The 10,355-nt window shown below is 39.3% G+C and overlaps 1 protein-coding gene across 1 annotated transcript in view; it reads left to right on the forward strand.

Moving 5' to 3' along the window:
• The window catches only part of frem2b (FRAS1 related extracellular matrix 2b), a 54,999-nt gene extending 44,846 nt beyond the window's left edge, over positions 1–10,153 (forward strand). Inside the window, 9 exon segments of the mRNA XM_041046627.1 lie at positions 33–364; positions 2,588–2,780; positions 2,900–3,004; positions 3,323–3,450; positions 3,542–3,676; positions 6,301–6,427; positions 6,513–6,700; positions 6,796–6,942; positions 7,746–10,153. Coding sequence (XP_040902561.1) covers positions 33–364; positions 2,588–2,780; positions 2,900–3,004; positions 3,323–3,450; positions 3,542–3,676; positions 6,301–6,427; positions 6,513–6,700; positions 6,796–6,942; positions 7,746–8,252 — 1,862 coding nt within the window. The 3' untranslated portion in view covers positions 8,253–10,153.
• The last annotated feature ends 202 nt before the right edge of the window (positions 10,154–10,355 follow it).

Raw genomic sequence — 10,355 nt, forward strand, 5'->3', positions numbered from 1 at the left:
CCTCCACTTAATAGTTTGCATGTTTCCCTCAGGTATGTTGCCTATAGTGTCCACTCGACCCCTATCTAACTTTGAGCTCACACTGAGCCCTGACGGCACCCGTGTTGGCCACCATCGCTGCTCTAATTTGTTGGACTACACTGAGGTCAAGACTCGCTACAGCTTCCTTACCGAAGCCACCAAAAATCCAGAAGTGATCGGTGAGACAGCGCCTTACCAGTACAGCACTTCCCTCAGGGGATCCAGTACACTACGCTTCTACAGAAATCTCAACTTGGAAGCTTGTTTGTGGGAATTCACCAGCTACTATGACATGTCTGAGCTGCTCAGTGACTGTGGAGGGACCATCGGAACTGATGGACAGGTAAGCAACCCCACCTTAGAGCATCAGCTCACCTCTGATCCCTTTTGTCATCTCTAGACATGAGGTGCAGGGAGTCAGTTCAGTAAAGCCTTGGAACCCCTTGAGGACAGGAATGTGGACTCTGCTTTGTCCTTTAACAAGTCTTGCTCATTTTAATCCCCAAATCCACCTGAATGTTCAATCCTGATTAATAATTTATGGCCATATTAAAGCCCTGCTTGCCTGCTTGGTTTTCCTTCAAAGATCTTCAGTAAATACCAACCAGGAGAGAAATCATCCATTATTGTCTACAGACCCATGTTAACCTCAGAAGTAATGACTAACCCAACACTTTTCTTCCTCCAGTTCCCGGTAGGACCAGTTATTTGCCTTGTCAAAGTGGCAAGTCAATAACCAGCAGCCTCATAAAAATCCCTATTTCTTTTTTTTTTTTTTTTTATATATGCACACAATGTTCTCTTTGCAGCAGCAGCTGTTATATGTGGATCTGGCAGGTGGAGATCTTAAAACCCTGTCTGTCCTCCTGGCACTCATGCCTTGCAGCTTTCAACATTTGTATTCACCTTGGAAACCTACTGTTAGTTAACTTGCAGCTAATTAAGGTAGAGTGTTGATAAAGAAGGGCCAGAAGAGTGCACAATTTCACGTCATGGTGAAAACCTTCACTATGCTCCCTACTGAGGATTATTAATTAAAACCCTACAGCACTGGAAAATATATTTTGGTTCTGAAGGTATATAAGAGTGCATATTGGCTTTTTTATTATAATGGGAGTTTCTCATTTTACATGGCTTCAGGTTCATTTAATAACAGAGGCATCACCCAGGTGATAACAAGCTTTCTCAACAAGTGGAACTTTGTTGCCTATAGCCACATGATGTAAATAATGTGACAGTAATAAACAAGTCTTGACAAGTAAGCAGACTGCTGCCTTGAGGTAAAGAAATTGATAATGGTGAGTGTGTTAATTACTTCTTTCTTCATTGATCACAGGTAATCTGATAATTTACAAAAGAATGTATCAGCAAGATATGAAAGAGGTGAATGGTTTTTCCTCAGACTTCCTAGTCTCAAAATCCTGAAGAACACACATCTAGCAGTAAAGACTATTCTTGTCCCTGTTGTCTTTCCATCAAGGAGGAGAGTGGTATACATTCAGCTCTTGTGCGGCTCTGTATGTAGATTTCGTTGCTATGGTTACTGTTGAACAGAGCAAAAGATGGTATGTAGATGCACAGACTGAGTCTCAGTTTCAGGATCTGTAAGACCGGATGAATGGAAGAAGACATAGCCTTTGTTTATAGGTGCCCCTGTGACCTGAGTGATCCTCTAAGTGGGCAGGCATGCTGAGCGGAGACAGCTATGCAATGCAAGCCTGGGCCAGTGTCATGTCACAGTGTAGGGCTTAGTGCCCAGCTTAACAGGACCACAGGAAACTGCAAAGGACCAGCGGGTTGTGTCAGAAGGCCACTCTGCAAATCATTTGCCTGAGCTCTCAGCGCCCAGAGGTGTAGGCACGTCTCCACATGAACACAGAACCAGTGGAGTAAGGTACCTCTCATAGGTCAGAGGAAAGTGCAGATACCACAGAGCACTCCCTCTGAGGACTTTCACCACTCAGAGTCCTTTGGCCATTTTAGAGAGGGAAAGTTTGGATCCAATATCCCAACTGATGTAAATGTAGTATGTTCTCTGTGTAGGTCTTTTTTTGAAGTATTTGTTATTTTTGCTTTTGGTGTTAACTAAAACCAGAAGTATGTCATGATTTGGACACCTTTGATTTGCATTTTAAATGTTTAAAATTGATTTTGGTGAAAAGATAAAAAAAAAAGCAGTTCTTCATCTAATGGTTAGAGTCCATGAGCGCTATAGGGAATACATTAAGTTTTACAGCTATAGACCATAAAGTGAACTTAATGATGCCTCTTTTAAGTTAACATTATAGGCTTGATTTCCCAGTAAAGTGTGCTTTAAGTTTCCCAATGTATGTGTTGCCAAGTCCAATCAATCTGTGGCCTTAATGAAGCAATATTCAGAACAGAACTTGCTTATATCAGCTATAGTGGCAGAATATTGTTCTTCATTTCTAGAGATATTGAATCTGCGCTTTATTCAGGCTGACTTGATTTTTTTTTCTTGACATCTATATAACAAGAGTAAGTTAATCTGTCAAGTATGAAATGATTTTTTTGCTCTGACACAGCATGTTGTTTTTTACTGAAGGTGCTGAATTTGGTCCAGTCCTATGTGACTCTACGCGTCCCACTCCATGTGTCCTATGTCTTCCACTCCCCGGTGGGAGCAGGAGGATGGCAGCACTTTGACTTACAGTCAGAGCTGAGGCTCACATTTGTGTACGACACTGCCATCTTATGGAAGGATGGTATCGGCAGTCCACCAGAGGCTGAACTACAAGGTAAGACTTGAACAGCAATATAAGACTGAGGATTACTTAAAATGTGTCATGTTCACTAAATTAGATATTGTAAATTAATTAAGATGCCAAATCAAAGGTGTCTGTGACTGTCTTTGCAGGTGCCCTTTACCCAACCAGCATGCGAATAAATGACCAGGGACGACTAGTAGTCAACTTCCGAACTGAGGCTCGATTCAGGGGCCTGTTTGTGTTTGCACATCCAGGTACAGAAATTATTTAGTGTTTATCAGTCTAAATTTAATGTGATGAAACTGCTTTGCAGCATATCAATTTTGCATAAAGGTTGAAATAAAGCATTTTTTCTCATATCATAATGAGAGAGGTATTATTTCATTAGTGCAGGACAGGGTCCAATCAGCTTTTAATTTAAATTTTCAGTTTAAAGCAGATCTATCATTAATTAAAATGACGTGTTGGATTCATTTGTCAGTAGATTTTTTTTTTTTTTTTAATTTTAACTTGCAACTGAGCATGCCGATGATACTGCTACATATAATTTAATTGTTGTATTTTTCCATCAGCTTCACCACTCATCTCCATGGTCATGTGTCCGGACCACCCTGGTTTGACCTTTAACCTCAGTCTTGTCAGGAGTGAGCCAACCTACAACCAGCCCATCCAGCAGTGGACATTCATGTCTGATTTTGCTGTGAGGAAACATTTTGTTTTCTGAAGAGCAGTTGAATTTTTTCCCTGTCTTTTTATATCTAATTCTTGCTGGCCACTATTTCCCATCTCAGGTGCGTGACTACTCTGGCACATACACAGTGAAGCTGGTCCCCTGTACATCACCTCCCAGCCTGGAGTACACCATCCCTCCTGTCTGCAATCCCAGAGAGCCTCTTACGTTCGACCTGGATATCCGTTTTCAGCAGGTTACTTCACCTTGTCTAACATTTATTGAACCTTGTGGGGAAATTTACTTACAAAACCCAGAATGAGCAAGATTTGGAAGATAAGCCGTACAATGCCAAAATAAGCAATATAATATAAAATATTTTCTAAAATAAACACCAACATAAAAAGGATATGATATTCAGAACACATGTGGGCCTCTGCTATCAAATAGAGCATATTATTTTATCTACACTTCCTCCAAACAACATGTTTGGAAGAAGTCACATATTTTACTTGGAGTCACAACTGTTTATTTAAATACAGACTAATTCTGTACATGTGAAAAATGTGTCCATTCATCTTTGTGAAAGTTAAATCAAGATTTCCATTTATTCAACGCTTCTCCTTCATTCAGCACTTCCTTTAAGCCACATCTCTTGGCTCCTGTTCACTCATTTATTTTCCTGTCTCTCGCTGTTATTCACTTGACTTCAGTTAAAAAACGTAAGAGTAAATTCCCTTCTGAATCATTCCAACGGAAACAAATCTCTTTTCAGCATCTTCCTTTTAATCAGTGTAGCGATACCAGCAGCACTATGTGTCTAGCTTCCAATGCTGACACCAACATTTAACCACCCCAGCATTAAAACACTATCAAGAGTAATAATGGCAAAGCAGGCCATACAGCGGGTAAAATAAGTATTGAAAATATTACCATTTTCCTCAGTAAATATATTTCTAAAGGTGCTATTGACATGAAATTTTAACCAGATGTCGGTAATCCATACATACAAAGAAAACAAAACAGAAATTAAGTTGTGTGTTATGAAATGGAATGACACGGAAAAGTATTTAACATGCTTCCTGAAATTTATTTAATACTTCATACAAAAGCCTTTGTTGGTAATGACAGTTTCAAGATGCCTCCTGTATGGAGAAACTAGTTGCATTCATAGCTCAGGTGTGATTTTGGCCCATTTCTCCACACAAACAGTCTTCAAATTGTGAAGTTTCCGTGGGCCTCTTCTATGAACTCTGATCTTTAGTTCTTTCCACAGATTTTCTATTGGATTCAAGTCAGGTGATTGGCTGGGCCATTCTAGCAGCTTTATTTTCTTTCTCTGAAACCAACTGAAAGTTTCCTTGACTGTGTGTTTGGGATTATTGTCTTGCTGAAATGTCCACCCTCATTTCATCTTCATCATCCTGGTAGATAGCAACAGATTTTTATCAAGTATGTCTCGGTACATTTTTCCATTCATCCTTCCTTCAATTATATGACATTTGCCAGTGCCGTATGCTGAAAAACAGCCCCACACCATGATGTTTCCACCTCCAAACTTCACTGGTGGTATGGCATTTTTGGGGTGATGGTGTGTATTATGGCATCCAGAGAGTTCAATTTTGGTCTCATCTGACCAGACTATTCTCCCATTATTTCACAGGCTTGTCTAAATGTTGTGCAGCAAACTTTAAACAAGCTTCAACATGCTTTTTCTTCAGCAATGGAGTCTTGTGTGGTGAGCATGCATACAAGCCACAGCGGCTGAGTTCATTACTTATTGCTTTCTTTGAAACAATTGTATCTGGTAATTCCAGGTCTTTCTTAAGCTCTCCACAAGTGGTCCTTGGCTCTTGCACAACTCTAATGATAATATTTTTCTCTCCTCTGTCAGAAATCTTGCGAGGAGCACCTGGCCGTGGCTGGTTTATGGTTAAATTGCATTCTTTCCACTTCTAGATTACAGCCCCAACATTGCTCACTGGAACATTCAGAAGTTTAGAAATCTTTCTGTAACCAATGCCATCAGTATGTTTTGCAACAATAAGGTTACAAAGGTCTTGAGAGAGCACTTTGCTTTTACCCATCATGAGACATTTCTTGTGTGCCATGTTGTTCATGAGACACCTTTTTATAGGCTAGCTGGGACTGAACCAGCTGATATTGATTTGCACTGACAAGGAGCAGGATTGCTTTCTAATTACTGATAGATTTCAGCTGGCCTCTTGGCTTTCCATGTCTTTTTGCACCCCCCCTACACATAACTTTATTTCTGAACTTATTTGTTTTGTTTTCTTTGTATGTATGGATTACTCGGGTTGTAACCGACATCTGGTGAAAATTTCATGTCAATGGCACCTTTAGAAATATTTTTACTGAGATAAATGGTAACATGTTCAATACTTATTTTACCTGCTATATTAACTAATCGAAATAAAAACATATCCCCATCTAAATTAACCCCAGCCCAAAAACATGTCGTGAAATGCCTTATTTTCCCCAACCAACACATAAAGTAACCACTGACAGTTTTATGAAATGAAGAAAAGCAAGCAATTTCTCAAATTTGTGAAGCTGTGATATTGCTGGTTACAGCCTTACGTGTTGGTCTAATTATCTAGAATATGATATACACAATATACAGAAAACACAATACAGAGAGTATTGGAACTACAGTATTTGCAATTGTAAGCAAGACAATTGAATTGTGAATTTGCACAATTAAACATTGTCTTCAAATGTGTCATATTCACACTGACAAGTCTCCAAATGACCAGACATGAGGCGCTGTTCATAAATTGAAATGATGTGTTGACTAGTATCGAACAAGATCTCTAAATGGGATTTGTGTGTGTTTGTCTGTCGGCTGTTTGTATCTAGGTTAGCGACCCTGTGGCTGCTGAGTTCAGTCTGAACACGCAGATGATCTTACTCTCTAAACAGACTCTGTGGCTCTCAGATGGCTCCATGGGCTTTGGACAGGAGAGTGACACTGCATTCTCACAGGGTACTGCATCAGTAAAAGCTTTTCTAGAACAAAGTTCAGTTTCATGTGTTTTTCAGTGATGAAAACTGTATTTCTCTTCCCTCAGGGGATACAGTTTATGGCCGAGTGATGGTGGATCCAGTGCAGAACTTGGGCGACTCCTTTATTTGTAACATAGAAAAAGTGTTCCTGTGTACTGGGGCTGATGGATATGTACCTAAATACAACCCCAGCAACTTTGAGTTTGGCTGTCTGGCTGATGCTCCATCACTACTCTACAGATTCAAGATCATTGTAAATAACAAAAGTATATCTCTCATCATGTCACATCTATTTTATGTCCAGTCAAAGGTAAACGTTCTTACCTGTGTTAATACTCTTAACTCCAGGACAAGGCCCAACCAGAGACCCAGGCCAGGTCATTTGGCAATGTAGCTTTCAATGCTTTCCTGGCAGTGGATGACCCTGGCGCTTTAGCTCTAGTGAGACAACCTGGGTCAGATGGTTTCAGAATGGATTCCTCAGCTCTCTTCCAGGTCAGTATAAAGGTCAAGTACAAGAAGCACATTCCTTACACATCCTAGAATAGTGCACATTTGCATAATTTGCCAATCTGTGATGTATTCCAGAGGTCATATTGTGCTGGAATTTGTGTTTTTGTGTGGTCTGTGGCCACTTAACTCAGCCTCGCCTGTAACTCTCAGGGAACTGGTGTAACTTGTGGTATCCTGATGTGTGGAGAGCAAGCAGAAAAAGTGAGCTGAAAATATGCTGTAGTGCATAAGAGTCAGAGAAAGTGACCTTAAAAGATTTTTTTCCTCTGATATTTTACTCTTTCTTCTTAATAAGCTGAGAGAAAAAAGACTCACTGACCTGACACTTTGTGCACCCTCATGCAAAACCTTATTGCGAGTGAAAAATCCTGTCACCATTTGAGCTGGCCCTTATATGGCCTCTGATGGCAGGATCATAAGTATGACTCAGACTCTCCCCTTTCCATCGAGTCCCGATTGCTTTTTCTGGTCAGTGAGTCTGTGTTTCTTGGCTTATTAGGGAGAAAAAGTCAGTATCAGTGTGTCTACAGGCCTGGTGAGCATTTTCCAAAGGCTGAAAACTTTTCTGCTTTTCAGCTCCACTGTACAGTAACTGAACTGGACATGCTGTATGTGTGAGCTGACTTCATAATGTTTATGTTTAGCCACATCTACACTAGTGCAGAAAGAAATTACCATAGTTGGTCCAATGGCTCCATAAAGGGAACTGATGTTCTGCAGAAAGCTGTGTCAAAAAATGATCTACAGGTCTCATTTTTTAAAACAATAACTGTCTCTCTCTCCAGGTGTCTGCAGGGAGAGAGTGGTACATTCACACCATCTACACCGTCCGTTCTCGGGACAACGCTAACCGTGGCATAGGCAAGAGAAGTCTGGAATACCATGTGATGAGCCAACACACAGATCTGCTTCCAAAGAGTCAACATCGCACCAGAAGATCAGCCAACGATGTGCCAGACATAACAGAGGAGATCGGCGTAAGTAAAAGCCGTGGCACCAACATCCTGCACATCGCACTGGACCGCAGCAGCCAGCAGAGGACGAGCCCAGAGAGGGAAATCTTCACCAAAGGGATCATCCCCCATGAGCTCAACCAGAGAGACAACAGTGACGACAGACTCGTGTTGATCATTGGTATCTTTGTCGGGCTGCTCCTCACGGTTCTCATCATCATCGTGGCGGTGTTTCTGGTACGGTCCAAGCGAGAGAAGAAGGACATACCCAAGAACTCCAGCAGCGCAGAGCCCATGATGACACAAGGCCTCAGTAACAGTGACAGCTCAGAGGTTTAACAAACAGACTAATGATTGAGAGTTTTGGTTAATATTTTTGTTTTGCAAGTGCCTCACATTTAGATAAAAATTGAAGATTGTGTGTGAAGCAACACAAATCACAAAAGCTTTGATTCTATTCAGAAATCTACTTGAAATACTGCTTCACTTCCACAGCCCAGGCAGTGGTCTGGACACTAACTAGGAGACAGACTGTGTTAGTAGCTGTTTCAAGGCACTTGTCAAGTTGTCATCACTCATTAATTGATTTGCTTTTGATGCCACTTGATCCAAAAAAAGGTGTTATTTTTTTTTGTTTCCAAAGGTGCTACAGAAGATGCCTCTTAACTTGAATGGCATTTGGTGTTTTACTGATTAGGTCAAGAGAAACTGGATATTCTGCATCACTGTAGTAGCTGTTAACAACAGGCTTTGTATGTTTGATTTGCTGCATTAAGACACTGTCCATAAATCAGTGTGTGCCTAAGAATTCACAGGATTTTGAGGTTCCATAATGTATTATGTTTGTCCTGTGTGATCAGCACGACATTCAAATCAAATGAAAAAATATTTCTTTTTTTCACTCAAATGAAAAAAATATTCTTTTGAGTGAACATTGTATTCTTGCGCCCATGTTTTTGCATGCATTTATTTTTGTATTTTAAGATTGTTTGAAATTGTAAAAAAAAAAGTCTGATTTGAAAGGAATTGTGGTAAATGTGTCTGACCTACTGTATTTCCTCAAGTTTGTATTTTACAGTATATCCCATGAAAAAACAGTATTTATCAGTAGCTAACTATTATTGTTAAATTCCCCCTAATGTTTAGTTGTTGAAACACTGTATGATTTTAACACCTTATAACTGACACGTGGCACTAAATCAGATCAGAGAAGGTAAACTGTAGTATTGATGTGACTTTCAAGACAGCTGGTCTGCGATGTACAGTGAAGTACAGTACAGTACCACTTCCAGATCCTCTATTTCCAAAAGGAATCATTGTCACTCTTGGCACAACTGGTTCTTTGATGTTGACTACTATAGCTTAGTAGAGATAGCTGGGGCTCTAAATCCCCCTCACAACAGGGCTATGTTTGGATTGTGCTGTTAAATTTCTTTAAACCTTGAAATATCATCTAATAGGTCTATCAGATTTCACTTAAAGGGAATGAAATGTTTTATCTTGAATCATCATCCTAATTATCAGAAATTGTCTCCCTGGTTCATTGGTTTTAAATGTATTTATTTATTTTTCAGCTCAGTGTTAGTGCTGACACAAACATCATTTCCTCTCCTTTTTTAATTTCGATTTGAACCTATCTTTCTCAAACTGTATGACTTGTTTGTCATTGTGATTTGAATAGACAATACGCCAATCCAGTGTGTGTGCCATGTTTGCATTAAAACATTGTGCATAAAAGATGAAACTTCATACAGGCTTTCAATGTATCAGTGTTTGCTTTGTTTTTTTCAGACCCAGGCACCGGATTGCCATAAAATCTGATTACCTCATACTACTGTATATCGTATAAGAGACACTACTTCATAGTCACTTCTTTATAAATGTTGTGTTTATTTGCAGTTTTATTTTGAATTTGAAAACAATTCTATGCAACCTGTGATATCATAACTTCATGAAATGTTTACCCCAAGTATGATTTTTTTTTCAGTGCACAATTTGCTTGCTAATTTAGGTTTAACACTGTATCAATGTACTGTGGTTCTTTTTTCCAATCTAATGCTTTGAGTGCATTCTGAGCTTTTTATGCACATGTACGTATGTATATACATATCTATTACCTATAAATATACCATTTGGATGTTTTTGGGAATGGTTATTGTTAAAAAAATGCATACTGTATGTGCTGTAAGTATTTGTAACATAGACCAGAAGCACATTGTGGTCTGCAAATAAATAATTTTTCAAGAAAACAATATGAAATTTTATGTTTGCATTTAAGCTTGATGCTGGATACACAGTGATTGTCCTTTTAATGAATATATTAATTCCTTTAATGGTCACTTAACCTTTTCCTTATATTGTTTACTAAAAAGGCTCAAAATCACATGTATCTTTAGTCATATACTGATCTCTGAATACCTATTGATCTAAAGTCAATATAAG

This window comes from Toxotes jaculatrix, chromosome 9 (assembly GCF_017976425.1).
Source record: "Toxotes jaculatrix isolate fToxJac2 chromosome 9, fToxJac2.pri, whole genome shotgun sequence".
Classification (NCBI taxonomy): domain Eukaryota; kingdom Metazoa; phylum Chordata; class Actinopteri; family Toxotidae; genus Toxotes; species Toxotes jaculatrix.